The 17,849-nt window shown below is 33.1% G+C and overlaps 1 protein-coding gene across 16 annotated transcripts in view; it reads right to left on the reverse strand.

Moving 5' to 3' along the window:
• Positions 1 to 17,849, reverse strand: part of nav3 (neuron navigator 3) — a 374,692-nt gene that overhangs the window by 45,897 nt on the left and 310,946 nt on the right. For all 16 annotated transcript variants that reach the window (XM_051107138.1, XM_051107136.1, XM_051107137.1 and 13 more), the window contains 2 exons: positions 10,862 to 11,230; positions 8,244 to 8,375 (listed from right to left, as the gene is read on the reverse strand). In XM_051107138.1, the coding sequence (XP_050963095.1) occupies positions 8,244 to 8,375; positions 10,862 to 11,230 (501 nt within the window). The remainder of the gene's footprint in view (positions 1 to 8,243; positions 8,376 to 10,861; positions 11,231 to 17,849) is intronic.

A 17,849-nucleotide genomic window follows, 5' to 3' on the forward strand; every position in this document is an offset into this window, starting at 1 on the left:
TAGCTGAAGTTCAAAACTTTAAAGTGCTGAACAACAAAATAAGTGGCTGAGTAGCTTTCTCTGTTTAGTTACTACTTAACATCGCTGGGGGAGTTTAGAGTAGATTTAGAAGTTTGTATACTGAAAATGAGGATGAATCATGTAGAAAAGGCTCAAGAGAAAAGGAAACGTTATTAACGTGAAACTGTTACAATGGAGGAAAGAAACCATGTGGGTTGACCTTAAACTGTCTAGAGTCATGTTCTGGTTGATTTGGTGGACTTTGATGGATGGTCTTGAATGCAAAGGGAACGAAACACAAACCAAGAGGCAGGCAGGGGGTCTTTGTATCGTGAGTCCTGGGAACACGGTTGGATATTGCAAAGTGTTACTGGAGACTTCAAATAGAGAGAAAACAGTCCTTGAAAAATGGTATCACAAGCACCTATTAACTTTTTAATCAGCAATTTATCTTTTTCAGAAATTTCAATGCATTTCATCTAGATTATGTATTGTTTCTAAATAAATTGGAAATACTGCAATCATGTTTTTGAGGAAAAAAAGAGGAAAGCATGTTTTTAGGACTTTTGAGCATTCTGTGAACACTGACATATATTATTAATATCTTGATAGCAGAATAAACATCATTTTGGAGACAAAACAATATAAGTAAACAAACAAAATCAAGACTATCAATCAAAAGTTTTTTAATGTTTTTTTTTTTATTTTTTATCCAAAGTACTGAATTACTAAAATTGTGAAATATTTTTACTATTTAAAATAACTGTTTTCTATTTTATTATATGTTAAAATGTAATTTATTCTTGTGATTTCAAAGCTGAATTTTTAGCATTATTACTCGTCACATGATCCTTCAGAAATCATTCTAATATTCTGATTTGCTGCTTGAAAAACATTTATTAGGGGCCAAGCACCAGAGGTGCGGTGGCACCTATTGTATCCGTTGGCGTTATTATTATTCCGCTTCTTCTTCTTCTTCTTCCTCTTCCGCCGCAAGTCTATGGCAGCCCATAGAACCGCTTGCGGGAAAGTTGTATAATTTTGCACACTGATAGAGGACAGTCCCAACATTAACCATAGCAAGTTTGGAGTCTCTAACTCAAACTCTCTAGCGCCACCACTTGTCCAAACTTTCAAAAGATTTATGCTAATAACGTTTGAATCGTAAGTCACACAACAAAAATTCTTTTTTCCTCTGATTCCTTGGCTTATGCCGAGTCGAATGGACACCAAAATTCAAAAATCGTAAGGTTTAGTTTTTTCGCTATTCTCAATTGTTCGTAAAACCTACTTTTTCGAACTCGTCCTAGGCCGTTGCACCGATTGTCACAAAAATTGATCCAGATCATCTTCAGACCATGCTGGCAAAAAGTTATGGAATTCAAGTCGATTCGTCCAGCCGTTCACGAATAACACGCGAAAGAATTCTACGAAAAGCTAGCAAAAATCAGTGTGAGGCTATATCTCTGTAACAGTTTGGCATATTGACACCAAACTTGGTGTGTGTTATAACAAGCATGACCTGAGGCTACCTGCAGTGTTTCGGTGCAGTGCCCCCTAGTGGTCAGGAGATACGAAAAATGGCTATTTTTCTTTATAACTTCTGAATGATTTGTCCAAAAATCACAAAACTGGTCTCTTTAGATTCGGTGTGTCATACCGAGTCGAACTATATCCAATTTTCCCATGTCAGCCATTTTGGGTGTCGGCCATTTTAAATTTAGATTTAAAATGCTGTATCTTGAGAACGGATTAGCGTATCGTTTCGACATTAATTACAAAAATGTTCGGCACCATGCCCTGAATGTACATAAAAATTTTGGGGCCAGCGCCACCTTGTGGTCAAAAGTTATAAGGAAATTTCGAAAAATGCTAATAACTTATGTGAAAAATGGTTAATTGTAATGAAAGTGATCTCAAAATATTCCTTCGGTCAGGCCGAGAACATTGATACCAATTATGCCAAAATTGGCCTAACTTCCTGTTCGACATTTTGATTAATGTAGAAAACCTACTTTTTCGAACTCCTCCTAGACCGTTAGTCGGATTTTCACCAAATTTGACTCGGATCATCTTCAGACCATGCTGACAAAAAGTTATGGATTTCGTGTCGATATTTGAAACCGTTTTCATTTAACGCATCAACGAATTTGCTGGAAAGATGCCAAAGCGTACCTGAAGCTGTATCTCTGGCAATAGGCATTAGCCTATTGTAATGAGATTAGTCTCAAAATATTCCTTGGGTCATGCTGACAACATAGATACCAATTATGACACAGTTGGTCAATCTTCATGTCTGCCATTTTGGTTTATGTTGAAAACATACTTTTTCGAACTAGTCCTAGACCGTTCGTCCGATTTTCACCAAAATCGAGTCAGATCATCTTCAGACTGTGCTGACAAAAAGTTATGGATTTCATGTTGATAGATGAAACTGTTTTCGTACAGCGCCTCTACAAATTTTAGGCTTGATGCCAAAATAACTCTGAGGTTTTATCTCTGCAAAGTTTTGACATAAAGACACCAAACTTTGTGTGTGCCTTTGTCACCTCACACTAAACACACCACATAGATTTGATAACAGCGCCACCTGTTGGTCAAACGTAATAAGCCATTAAATCATATCAGTAGGTGTTCTACATAATTTTTCTGTAATTTTGACTAAAATCATTTTAACATTGCTTCCCTTTACTTATTGTTGCAGTTGATCTGCTGTTCCTGACATCCTTAGCTCCTCATTTTCCCCTTTGAGTGCTTGGCCCCGTAATTGCTGCTTGCAGCTATATTTATTATTATTATTATTACTGTTATTGTTATGTTGAAAACAGATTTTTCAAGTTTCTTTGATAAATAGAAAGTTCAGAAGAACATCATTTATCTGAAATAGAAATGTTTTGTAACATTATAATCACTTTTGATCAATTTTAAGCATCCTTGCTAAATAAAAGTATTAATTTCTATAATTGCTTCCAATATATATATATAAGAATCCTGAAAAACTGTAGTCAACTGTTTTAAATATTGATAATAATAATAAATGTTTCTTTAACAGCAAATCAGAACAATTTCTGAAGCATCATGTGACACTGGAGTAATGATGCTGAAAATTTAGCTTTGATCAAATTAGTTACATTTTTAAATATTTAAAAATAGAAAGCAGTTATTTTAAATTGTAAAACTATTTCACAATTTTACTGCTTTTCTTGTATTTTGGATCACATAAATTCAGGCTTGGCTTCTTTTAAAAAACTCTTACTGTTCAAAAACTTTTGACTGGTTGTGTATATATTTACGATGGTTTAAGAATATAAACTTTTGGAATTACTGACATAACTTTTCAACCTTTGTTCAATGTTTAATATAAATTTATGAGATATAATTACAAAAAAAATATGTTTTGTAGAAAAAGAAGGCTTATATATGCGTGGTGTTTCCTCGGAAGAGGCAAGGGAGACAGTGTCTCAAAATATTGGGTGAGAAAAAAAATTGCAGTACAAAAATAAAACAAGGCCAATATTTCAAAATATAACATTAAAAATGTCAGAAAACCAGTGCATAGAAAACAGAAAAATAGAAAATAGAAAAACCTTTTAATCTAATGGTAAAGAATCAATGAGTTAAAAAAGCAGCTTTGGAGAGCAGGGCAAGATTAGTCATTCATTTATGAAGCGGGCAAATGAATCTCAATTAGTGAGTGATTTCCTGCCCTAGATGAGATGGTACAGTGACCATCTATAACCTGAACGAACTCCATGACTCCATTTCAGTGTGATGAATGAAGGTGCAGGAACTGAATCATTTTGAGTTTAGAATAATAATTCATCCTGTCAGACTTGTGTATAGAAACACTGAATCAGTCACAAAACTGCATTTGTCTAATAGGAATCTTTGTCAATGACTGTAAAATCAAATCGCTACAAAATCCTCCCGCTGTTTACCACAGAATAACAAAACCGCAGATCATTTTAACATCAGTCCTTGAAACACACACAAACCCTCATATCTTCGTTCGCTCTCACTCCCTGTTCACGAATAAACACAAACCAATCCCCAAAGCTTTCTTTTCAAGTACAAAAATGCAGAGCAAGCTGTCATAAGCAGCCAGCCTCTTTCTGTGAGTCTGAAAGCGAAGGGTTTTACTTATTCATGTCCGCGCGCTGTCGTACGGGTCCTGCTTTCTCAACCTCAGAGCTGCCGCTAGCCATGCCTCATCTATGTTGCATGATGGGAGTATTTATAGCTGAAGTCTTTTAGCCACCATTGGATTAATCTCATGGCAACTGATTTCCAGACATCATCACAATGATGCATACATAACTCTTTGTCAGACACTAAATTCCCATTCCATTCAGCCTGCATTGGCTTCAAATGACCTGTTTCATGCAAGTCAGCACTGTCTTTTTGTCTTTTTAATGAATGTTATTACAGGATTACCAAAAACAACACTGTGAGATTATAGTACGATTTACTAGCAGCAGCCCAGTTTTGCACTTTAGGCCGGATTTCTACGAGGCAAAATTATTGGCATTATACGAAAGACGTGTTGCTGTTGGCCAGGCTGCATCGCTGCTTATTCAGCAGTCAGAGTTTTAAAAGGGCAACAGCAGATTGAAATAATCTCATTTTCCCCAGCCTGAGGGTTTCAAACTGAGCCACACGCCACAGCAGGAGAGGGAGCGAGTAAGCTTTGTTTAAATGCCCAAATCTCAGCAGTCACACTCTTTGAGGTACTACACACAGATGGCCGCTCAAAGCATATGACAGCCACAATTACACTACTACACACTGCCGATATGCAAACACACTCCTGACTGGCTCTTTTATGCAAACGGATGAAAGTTAGCGAGCCTTCAGCATGTTGAGCAATGATATGAGTTGCTAACATCAGCCACATAAGTCAACACTTCAGCCACTGCCGTGATGCTCATGTAGGCAATCCCACTTCGAGTCTGGCTCGCATCATTTCTTGTTTCTTTCTCACTGTTGCCTGTGCTCTCTTTAGGGTTGATTAAAATGGGCTAAAACAATTTTCTCAAAAGTTGTCAATATTGGAGAATAAAAACAAAAGCTCACGTTTGGTGAAAACTCATCTTTTGATATCATAAATGTTAAAACTAAGTGTCTAATATCAAAGAGACTTTCTATAATAATTATATAATCAGAAAATAACATATGCAATATAACAACATTATATTATATTATATTATATTATATTATATTATATTATATTATATATTATATATTATATTGTATTATATAAAAAATATTTCAATCCTTAACCCTTAGAAAAAAAACACTGCACAATATCAAGTGTCTTCAACATTTTCGGAAGAAACAAATATTGTAATACCAAATTATTATATTGCACAAAAAAACACAGACACAAATATCTATATTATATATTATATTATATTATTTATTTAAAAAATAAATGTAGATTTTTCTTTACTTCTTTTTTTTTTTTTTCATTGCCTGACTCCAAACAAGATTAATTTATTAGTTTTTGGAAGAAAATGCAAGTTACCCCCATGCAACATTTTTAAAATAAAATTATATTAAATTACATTAAATAAATACTTTTAAATAAATATTATAATATCATAATATATCATAATATTATATTATATAGTTCATAATGAATTCATTTTTAAATGTAACTTGTTTTGTTTTTTCATTCACTGACTCCTGACAAGCTATGACAATTTACTAGTTTTTGGAACAAAATCCAACCCTTTTTAGAATAGAATAGAATAGAATAGAATAGAATAGAATAGAAAAAAAAATAAGCAGTAGTTCAGATCCCTAACCCATAATCCTTATCAACAACACTGATATTAAAAACAGCATATTATCACATAGCTTAGTCTTGTTTTTACTCATTTACAATATTATTCAGATTTCTGCAGCAGGAATCAAAGTGATGGCTTTAGCTGTAAATTATAAGTGAATTGTAGAGATAAGTCAGAGACAGACTTGGAACGACATTAAGCAGCAACTGTAATGAGTCCCTCTGGAACCTTCTGCTCTCTCCACCCTAAAACATCACGTCACACAGAGAACAAGCACACAGGGATCATGTTTATCTTGCCAATTAGAGCCGGTAATTGGTCAGGGAGTCAGGGGTCGGTGAAATACTAACCATAAAACACACAGGTACTGACTACTAAACATTCAGTAATCATTCACAGCTATAAAATATAAGAGCTGCTACTAAAATAAAATGCTAGTAGATTGAAAGTTAATATCATAACTGGAGAGAGAAATTTCCCAATGCCAATCTAAAGTCGCAGGGGCTCTGAGCTGACAGTTTTCCTCATTCACATCCCCTCTGGACAGGTAGGGTTCATTAGTCTGGGGACTGATGTTCAGTCTGGGGACCTTTAGCACAGCTGATCCTTATCCACAGAATGACTGACTGTTACCGGAGGCAAGACCAAAATACGATGCCTCCCTGAGGCTCCAGACTCTGCCAGTTTACTGGATTTTAGGTGGTGAAAAACATTTGACACCAGTGGGGAATGGAAACAGCTTGAATGCCAAGAATTCCAAAAGAAGCATCAGGTAATCCATAGATGGAACTGTCTAATACAAACTGTACACAGAATTTGCTAGTGCTGTCAAAATCGTAAGCTCCAAACTTCATTGTTGTATCATGCGATTTCGATGAAATGGGGTACATGGATCATATTGTATTAAAATTAGTAATAATACTACTACTGCTACTAATAGTTGTTGTTGTGATCAGGATTATTATAGTTAACTAAAACTAAAAATGAAATTTTTAAATGCAAAAAAAAGTTACTTGAATACTTGAATTAACTGCATCCATAATAAAAGTTTGTTTACATAATGTGTGTGCATTGTGTATATTTATATACAAATACACACACATGCATGTATATATTTAATATATATACATATATATGAGAAGTTTATTTGCAAAAACAGACTGCATTCTACTTAATCTCAATGCAACAGCAAGTTGGATTATTTTGATTAAGTAAAAATAACTAAAAAATACAGCTAACTAACACAGTAAAACACAATAAAAACATGATAACATAGTTATAGAGTTATCTATTTTTGCAAATAAACTCTTCATATGTGTGTATAAAATATTTATATATTACTATATATAAATATATATATAAATTATTTATATATATTACTATATATAAATATATATATTATTTTAATCAATTTTATTTATTTATTTATTTATTTATTTTTTTACATTTTTTTACTTTTTTATTTTAAAATTTTTAAATAAAATATATACATGCACATGTGTGTATTTATGTAAACATAATAAATATACGCAGTACACACACATACAGTATATGAACAAACAAGCAAACTTTTATTTTGGATGCGATTAATTGTGATTAATCATGACTAATATGTATGAACTAGTAAAAAGGACAAAAGCACACTACAAAATTACAAAAACTAAAAAAAAAACTAAAGTCTTCTAAACACTAAGCTTTAAAGTGGACCAGGCATTATGCTAATTGCACCGGTTATGTGAAACTAACCAACAGGTGAATCCTTTCAAAATATGCTTTGCATTTTAGTCTCATAAAACAAAAAAATGTTTATATACAGATACTAAAAAGATGTTCTTATCTCCTAGTTTAACAGCAGACAAGATGCAGGTTTGATATCTATGATATCGTCTGGAACTCATCAGTTACACTCACTCCCAGTCATTAATCTTAGCTCTCATCCAACACAGACAAAAGCAGGAAGCATCTCATTGATCACAGAAAGGTGACATCAAGTCCATCAAACACTAAATCTCATTCATCGCCTGATCTGAACTCTGTTAATGTCCTCAAAGATTCAGACATCACAAAATGGTGTTACATTCATCTAAATCACTGGGATTAGAGTTTCTGCTAAAAAAATGTATGGGTCCTATTATCAAATGACACAGAGAAGGAGACCAGCAACATAATGAACTCCATTTTCTAACATTTTCCCAATATCCCACAGTTACGGAAAGTGTCACACTTTCACTTAAGTCTTGTCAGAACTTCTTACTTTCTTAAATGAGCTTTCCTCTCAACCCGTCAGCACTTGGCTGTCTGTCAGAGAACCCCAAATGTGTTGAAATTCACTACCTCTACTACTTAAAGACACAGAGCTGCTAGTATTGTGAACGTAACCACAAACACAATAAGGTAAATGTAAAAAAGTAAATGTATTGCAAATTCTGTTTGATTCATGACCGCAAGCCTTACCTGTCTTCCCCTTGCATCTCTTTGACCCCTTTCTGAACGACCTCTCGAGCAGGTGTCATCTCAGGTGGGCGTCCAACATTTCGAGAGTAGAGGTCGACATTCCGTGAGTAAAGACCTCCGTCTGTGTGGTACCTTATGATTAAACAACAAATTAATAATAAATCTGAGAGCATTTGTTATGGGTTTTACAGGTGGGTTTAAAGTGCCCCATTATGCCATTTCAAATATTGCCTTTCATGCAGTGTGTAATGTAGCTGTATATAATGATCTGCAAAGTTGTAAAGCTGAAAGCACACAATAAATACTGTCTCCCAAAAGAAAGAATCGACTCTTAACAGCCTAAACGAGTCGATAGTTATTCGAATCCCACTGGGCTATACGTCATGGTGTAACACATTTGCATACCAGCTGGTTCCACTGAATCCCAAACTGTAAGTATGATAAATAATAGAACTATGACAATGGGCATATGTTTTTTGACACGCGCTGTATGTGGTAGACTGATCACAACAGACTGGGTCATCTGACCAATCAGAGCAGAGCAGGCTCACAGAAAGGAGGGGTTTAGAGAGACTGAATCTTCAAACTGCTTCAAATGAGTCATTTGAAAATCGCTGGAAAATGAGGTGAAAATACAAAGTGAAAAGGTACAAATATGTACTTTTAAAGTACTAATATGTACCTTTAAGGTACTAATATGATCCGTTTAGGGGTAGGTAAAGTACAAAGATGTACCTTTTCACTTTCGTACCTTAGGGAACTGCCTCAGCGACAGAACTGTACCTTTTTTTCTGAGTGTATATACAGCAGGTCATATATATTTTTGGGAAAACAAACTTTTCACACCGAAAATAAAGACCTTTTCATCATTTACTCAACTTTGTTTCCAGATTTGACAATGTTTGTCATTGTAGGTAAATGCTATTGGTTCTTGCAAGTTCTATAAGTTTATTGAATTTTTCAAATAATAATAACTGCAATTTCAGTTTGTTTCTTTATGAACAACTAGGCCAGATTTGGTGGGGTTTGCATTCCAAGGGCTAAATATCACATGAAAAACAACCTGCGGCAACAGTGTTAAAGTAGCCCAATTCTGAGAGAAAAACTTGGCAACACTGAACATGAACAATCTAGAAAATCTTTCTTTTCCTATCTTTTTCCTTTTTTTTGTTCCATGTAAATATTAATGTAATTCCTGTTTAGAATGGCAAGATGGTGGTGTTTCCTTTGTCTCTGCATTGTTATTATACTAAAACTAATACTTTTTTTAACTGAAATATAAATATAAGATGGAAAAACTAAAAAACCAAGATTAGAACTGGGTTGTTCAAAATAGGTTTTAGTACTAAAATTACTAAAACTAAAATAAAAATAAAGCTAAAAAGAAATATTAAAAAATATACACATCACTGCAGTTTCCAACAGAAATGAACACTAGGGGCGGTACAACACCAAGCACTTGTCATCATTTTTGTACACAGTTATGTTTACAGCTCCATAAATTTTACTTCCCGGTGTTGACCCACGCCAGATTACTTCTCCCTAGTTTTGGTAGGTTTAGACTTAGGCGTGGTGGATGGGTTAGGATTAGGCAATCATGTAGCGATTTCAACGAGAGCGGGTAACAATTCGGCAGGGGGTCGTAAACCGGACACAACACCACATGTAAAAAGCTTGCTCTGTAGCTCAGCCGGCACGGAATTGGATTTAGGATTTGGAATCCTTGGGTACGAATCCTGTGAAAAACAAGACTCATAATGAAAGAGCTGAAAGATGAGAGGTCGAATGTACCATATGTACATTCATCTGTTTCGGGGGAAAAAACTAAACACTCTTTTAGCACCACTCAGTGGATATTTCATATTGAAAATGTTACGAAACATACATGACGGTACACATTTTCGCGTCTTGCGAAAAAGTTCCCACGGGTACGTTTTCATCATGAGATCAGGTTGACTAAAACAAACTGCTTTGTGCGTATACATAAGCATAATTTTTAACTTGCAGTGTGTTGATGCTGGCAGGTGTGAGTCAGAGTTATAAACACGTCACAAATGAGAGAGCACCAAAAATATTAATGTTCTTATAATTAGCATCATGCTTCATCTAATCGTTGTTTTAGGCTGATGTACTGCCTGCAGCTTTGACTGCAGGCGCTATATTGTGTTTAGTATTCCCAAATCATCACTTGCACGCAGTTTCTTCAGGTTCAAGTATCAATACTTCAGTTTCCGTGTGAGTCAGTCTTTTACTGACTTCATTTCTAGTGTTATTTTTCTTTCTCCGTCTATTCATCAGCATAGAGACGGCAAGGGCAGAAGCAATAGCGCATTACACAGTGATGTATACGTGACCCTGAGCTATTCCTCCAAACAGAGACATATGACGGCATATGAGTGTTTCTCGCCCACATATTGAGAGACAGCTATAACTGCTTCTCTGCTCTGATGGAATGCGTGTGAATGTTATAAATCGATCATAATTTTTCAAACAGCCTTTCCTTTGTGAACACTGTATACGGTAACAGAAAAAGTGATTGAATGTTCAACTGACCTGCTTAAAACTACAAACCTCATGGTTTGTTTTTCAACATGGTTTCTAATCTCAAAGTTTCTTACCCACTGATATCGTCTGCATGTACATTCTTGGCAAGGATGTCACCATCACTCCCGTATCCGGTCACATCCACCTCTGGCCCCGCCTCTGAAATCCCACCTTTCTCTCCCGGCTCCGACCCTCGAACCCCTGAGGCGGCCGCTCTCCTCAGGGGGGCTGTGTATAACAACCTCGAGGGGTCACCATAGCGAGCTGTGGTGCCGGCACTGGATCTGGGCGGAGCGTAGCTGGGAGCGTCGCCGGCCTGAAGACGGGGACTCGACGCTTGGCCGAGACGCCAAGACATTGGGGAGGAGCGGCTCGAGAGGGCGGGGAGGCCACGACCGTTCACTTCTGTGGTTACAGTGGTGTCGAATGTTGTCTCAAGGGTACTACGAAGAAAAAATAGAGGAGAGAAGGAGATTAGAGGAGAGAATTTGGGGACTGCAGGCGGATTTGGGTAATTAGATCAATATGCTGCTTCCGAAAGAGCTGAGTTGCCATTTAAAGGAATAAATATCCAACACCTGTGCCAAGGTGAGGAGTTTGCTTGACAGTTTGAGGACCAGTCTGTACCCTGCAATGCAGTACTGTTTCTGAACTAAAGTTCGGAGTTTAAAACATTCACAGATTGGCTTGAATATTTGTGCTGACTCAGACGTTGAACTGATTTGCTACAAAACAATTGTGCCAGTACCGTTCAAAAGTTTGGGGACGGTTTAATGTTTTTGAAAGTCTTTCAAGCTACGTTTACTTCAGCTGTAAAAACTGTTATATTGTGAAATATTATTAAGATTTAAAATAACTACTTTCTATTTTAATATATTTTAAAATGCTATTTATTCCTATAATGCAAAGGTGAATTTTCAGCAGCCATTATTCCAGTCTTTAGTGTCACATGATCCTTCAGAAATCATTTTAATATGCTGATTTGGTGCTTAAAAAAACATTTTTTATTGTTACTTTCAGTTTTGAAAACAGTTGTGCCGCTTAATATTTTTGTTGAAACTGTTGCCATTTTTTTCAGGATTCTTTCATAAACAGAATGTTCAAAAGAACAGCATTATTTCAAATAAAATTGTTTGTAACATTACAAATGTCTGTAGTCAATTCTGATTAATGTAAAATAAATAAATAAATAAATTAAATTAAATTAAAATGAAACTTCAAAAATATAAAACAACAACACATGAGCTTTGGCAGGCCAAAAATGAAATAAAATAAAATAATATAAAATAAAATAATTAAAATGAAACTATATATACGAAACTATAAAAACTAAAACAACAAAAACTTAATTTATATTATAACACATGAACTTTGACTGTCAAAATAATAATAATAATAATAATAATAATAACAATAAAATAAAATAAAATAAAAAATGAAACTATAAAAACTAAAACAACAACAAAAACTTAATTTATGTTAGTTAACAGAACAACTTCAGGAACTTCCAAAAAAACAAACAAAAAAACAATAAAATAAAACAAAATTAAATTAAATTAAATTAAATTAAATTAAATTAAATTAAATTAAATTATAAAAAAACTTTACAGTTAACACGTGAACTTTGGCAGGCAAAAATAAAATAAAATAAAATATTATAAAATAAAATAAAACAAAACAAAAAACAAAAAGCAAAATAAAATAAAAATGAAACTTCAGAAATGAAAGTATAAAAACTAAAACAATAACAACAACAAAATGTCATTTATATTAGTTAACACATGAACTTCGGTTGTCAAATAAAATAAAATAAAATAAAATTAAATTAAATTAAATAAAATTAAATAAAATTAAATAAAATTAAATAAAATTAAATAAAATTAAATTAAATTTAATTAAATTTAATTTAATTAAATTTAATTAAAGCCAAATTAACAACAGGAAAAAAAATAAAATAAATTAAATTAAATTAAATTAAATATAAAGAGCCAAATTAACAACAATAAAATAAAATAAAATAAAATAAACATTAAAAAAAGCTAAAACAACAACAAAAACAACAAATTATATTAGTTAACATATGAGCTTTGGCAGGCCAAAAATAAAATAAAATAAAATAAAATAAAATAAAATAAAATAAAATAAAATAGACTACAATAAAAATCTAAAACAACAACAACTTACATTAAAAACTATAACTATGCTTTTTAATCGCAAAGAGCAGTGTCTTCACAAGATCCTGCCCACAACAGCTCCTTGATATGTCTATATTAGTCCGAGCATCTCTCCACAGCAGGTCTTCTATCTGTAGGTTGTGAGTGTTCAGCGTGGTGTGAAGGACCCAGCTGAAGCAGAAAGATTGCCAATGTGCCTGTGTTTGATTGCCGCTCTCCATAAAATGGAAGCTATTCTCATCGTGTCATGTCTAATCCACTTCAACAAGCAGCAGCCCATCAACAAGCACGTTAGCGCGGACACAACTTCACTCTGACCTCCTGACCTTTGTTAAGTGCTCTGTCCATGTCTTTGATTGCATGACCATCAATGTGTGAAGTGATGGTTGCATAGGCGTCTCCACACATCAAAAGCTTGTTGAGGCGGGAACGTGGGAGAAAACAGCATATGGACAGATGCTCAAATGCAGACCATGACACACCCAAACATCATGCAAGAAGACTGTCCTGCAACAGCGCTCTCTAGTGGTGGGACAATCACATTACAGTAATTTATAGGGGCAATTTTGAGGATGAACATAAATCTTCAGTATTAAATATACAAATTCATGACAATGTTAAACAAGCAACAAATCCGCCAAAATACAACAGCTAGTTATTTGCATGAGGGGACAACAGCAGGGGGTCCAAATGAGTGGCACTTAACAAATAAGTCATCAGCGCCAAGACGATGTTGTCATGACTACAGCGCCTGTATATTAATATCCTCACCATCAAAGTCCATTCAGAACGAATCTCATTAGTGGTTTGTGGCTAGTTAACAACGTCTTTCAAAAGAGATACACTTTCAAACAGTATGAAAAAGCAAGCTACAGTAGTTGTTGGCCAAAAATACATGTATTGAATGGTATTGAACAATCCAAAGCTCTCAATCACAGCAACAGCGTTCATGCCTATTGTTATTCTGCTGTGCTTGGTATATTTGAAAGGGTGGCCGCCAGCGCTAAGTGTGGCTATCAAAGCATGTTCTGTTGTGTGGATGCTCTTGTTATGAAATACACCAGAGACTTGTGACTCAGCAGCAAGGGAGGATGGATAACAAGCTAGTGATGGTCACACACACAACGGCTGACCATTGTTTTTGTATAGATAGGACACAAACACATAAATTTGAGCAGTAATATTGAATTTTGCAGTCTGAACACAACACAGTTGATTTATGCAGTTGGAGTTGTTTATGAAATGGTGACAATATGTGGACAAGACCAACAAGCATGAAAAATGTGCGTGTATATACAAATACACAAGCAAACAGAGGACTGGTCGTAAATTAAAAAAAAAAAATACCGAAGTATGTTTTAAGAAAATACCCTACTATTCCATACCAATGTAAAGTACTTTAAAATTTCATGTTTAATTCAGTGTGTTACTTGCCATTTGTTCGCAGTTGTTTATGAAGTTTAGCAGCAATTTCTAAGTGGAAATTGTTTTAAAGTAAATCCCACATTTTATTTTATTTTATTTTATTTTATTTTATTTATTTTTTCTTCAGTACAGGCAGAAATGAATTAGATGGATTCATGCAAGAAGGCAAGAATAACTTAAGTTTTGTAATTTATTTATTTATTATTATTATTATTATTGTGGTACAGAAGCATTTTTAAATAATGTTCATCATTTATAATTTATCATTATAATTGTGTATACATTTTATAATTTATAAACAAATATATAATTGTTTATTCATCATCAACTAATATTAATTTAACAGTGTTGTAATTGTTAGGTAAAATTAAAAATATGTATTAAAATCTATTATCTATTGCTAACGTTATTAAAAAATGATTACTAAAATAATTTAAATAAAGTTTAAATTTAAATTTAAATAATATAAAAAAATATTATAAATATATTAAAATAACTTGAATGAAAATGAGGAATGTTATAATAATATAAATAAATAAATACAAATTTTTTAAAGCTAAACAGAATTATTAAAAAAAAAAGACTACACTAAAAAACTTTAACACTAAAAAATACTACTGCAATCATGTTCAGTAACTGAAATTAATATGAAATAGAATAATATAAATATTACATTAAAAAAACCTTAAATGAAAATCAACTTAAATGAATAAGTAAAAATAAATAAATAAATAAATAAATACATAAATAAAAACAAAAAAATGCATGAAAGCTAAACAGAAATAAAAAAGGATAAAAAAGACTACACTAAAAAACTAATAAAAATGCACAAAATCAGTCAAACTTAGTTAAAATAAAAGCTGAAAATATAAACAATAATGGTAATTAAAAATATTATATATTATCTATTGCTGAAGTAATTAAAATGACTACTGAAATAATTTTCAATTATTGAAATTAATATGAAATAGTATAATATAAATATTATATTAAAAAACTTGAATGAAAATGAGAAATGTTGCTTTGCCAATCAACTAAAATAAATAATTGTAAAAATGACATTAAAGATAAACAGACATATTAAAAATGATAAAAAAAAATACTACACTAAAAATAATAAAAATGCACAAAGCACATAAAATCACTAAAGCAAAGTTAAAATAAAACTGAAAAAATAAAAATGAATGCTAATCAAAAACATTATTATCTATTATCTACTATTATCTTTTACTGAAGTTATTAAAAATAATTACTAAAATCATTTTCAATAATTTAAATTAATATGAAATAGAATAATATAAATATTACATTTAAAAAAACTTGAATGAAAATGGTAAGTGTTGCTTCGCTAATCAACTGAAATGAGTAATAAATAAATTAATTAATTAATGAAAACAAAAAAATAGATTAAAGCTAAACAGAAATATTAAAAATGATAAAAACACTTTACTAAAAAACTAAAAAAAAACACACACACAGCACATAAAATCACAAAAAAAGAAATAAAAACTGAAAATGTAAAAATAAATGCTAATTAAAAATATTATTATCTATTATCTACTATTATTTATTAGTGAAGTTATTAAAAATAATCACTGAAATCATTTTCAATCACTGAAATGAATATGAAATAGAATAATATAAATATTACACTTTAAAATTTGAATGAAAATGAGAAATGTTGCTTTGCCAATCAACTGAAATAAGTTTAAAAAATAATAAAATAAAAAAGGATTAAAACTAAACAGAAATATTACAAATGTCGAAGGCTGCATTAAAAAACGAAAAAAAAGCATATAAAATCACTAAAACTTAAAGTTGAAATAAAAACAGAAAAAATAAAAATAAATGCTCATTTAAAAATATTAATAAAAACTATAACATAAAATTGATTCATACAATTCAAAATATTTTAAAATACATTAATAAATGCTGTGAAAACATTGTTCATTGTTAGTTCATCACTCCTAACATAACCAACAATAATACATTTGAATGCCTATTGCAGGATTTTAAGCTTCAAACTATGTGAATTTTTTATTCAGTCAGGTTTAAAGTAACTTTACTCACTGTCGTCTGGTCACCCAACATTTTCTAATACATGATGTGAGCATCTCTGCACTAAGGTTTTATGTACCACTCCCAATAGTGTTGAACAAAGAACCCAGACCAACCAAGAAACAATGATTTCCCTTTACGTCTACAAATCAAAGTCAACAGGAAGTGTATGAGCTGAGGTTTATGGCTTGCTACAAACATAAATCATGTATCTGTAGTTAGTTAACATCACTGGATGCAGCACATTTGGTCAGGTTGCTCTGTCTAATCTATTGATCTGCCGAATCACCCTCTGGCCCAGTCGCCAGCGTTTATCTCCCTCTCTGATGTCACTCCTCATGACAGCTGACAGTTCCACTATATATATTCCTGACGTCTCGTCTTCTCGACAACCCCCGTCTCTTAGCAACATGCTAGTGCAATTGGGAAAGGGTAAGACTGCAGCATTTTTCTGAATCTGCTATACCTTGAATGGAAGAAATCAAATGACCTGATGAAATGGGAACCGGTGGGAAAACAGCTAGAGCTTATTTCAACATCCTATTAGAAGAAGGCTCTAAAGGAAGATAGGGAGGTGCAAAAACCTGCCCTCCTTAGTTACTGTTGCTATGTCTGACAAACAATACCATTCTCACACTACAGATCATGTTCTCCCGCAGTGAAAAAATACATTGTGGAACAAGGAAGAAACCGACAACACGAAGACAGACAAGACAGAGCAGGTTACAGCTTTAAAATGTTGTAATTTTTCAAGAAATTCAAACAATACTTACAATTTGTATGTGGCTCTTTAAAGGAAAAGTTCACTTCCAGAACAGCAATTTACAAATAATTTACTCACACCCTTGTCATCCAAAATGTTCATGTCTTTCTGTCTTCAGTCGTAAAGAAATGATGATTTTTAAGAAAAGCATTTTAGGATTTTTCTCCATATAGTGGACTTCAATGGTGCCCCCGATTTTGAACTTCCAAAATGCAGCTTCAAAGGACTCTAAACGATCCCAGCCGAGGAAGTAGGGTCTTATATAACGAAACGATCTGTCTTTTTTTGAAAAATGTAAATTTGTATACTTTTTAAGCACAAAAGCTTTTGTAGCACTAGCTCTGGGATGTGCGTCCACAACGCTACGTACTACAGAATCATGTCGAAAAGGTCACGCGCGACGTAGGCAGAACTACAGACCCATGTGTGAATCTCAATGCTGTCAAGAATGGACCATATCTATTCCACTGTCGGAAAGAATCAGCAAGTCAGGTGGTAAGTCGCATGTGACCTTTCGATGTGATTCCGTCATGGACGTGCATCCCAGAGTTAGTGCTACACGAGCTTTTGTGCTTAAAAAGTAAACAAATTTTAATTTTTTGAATAAATGAAAGATCGTTTCACTAGATAAGACCCTTCTTT

Source organism: Labeo rohita, chromosome 4, assembly GCF_022985175.1.
Source record: "Labeo rohita strain BAU-BD-2019 chromosome 4, IGBB_LRoh.1.0, whole genome shotgun sequence".
In the NCBI taxonomy this organism is placed as follows: domain Eukaryota; kingdom Metazoa; phylum Chordata; class Actinopteri; order Cypriniformes; family Cyprinidae; genus Labeo; species Labeo rohita.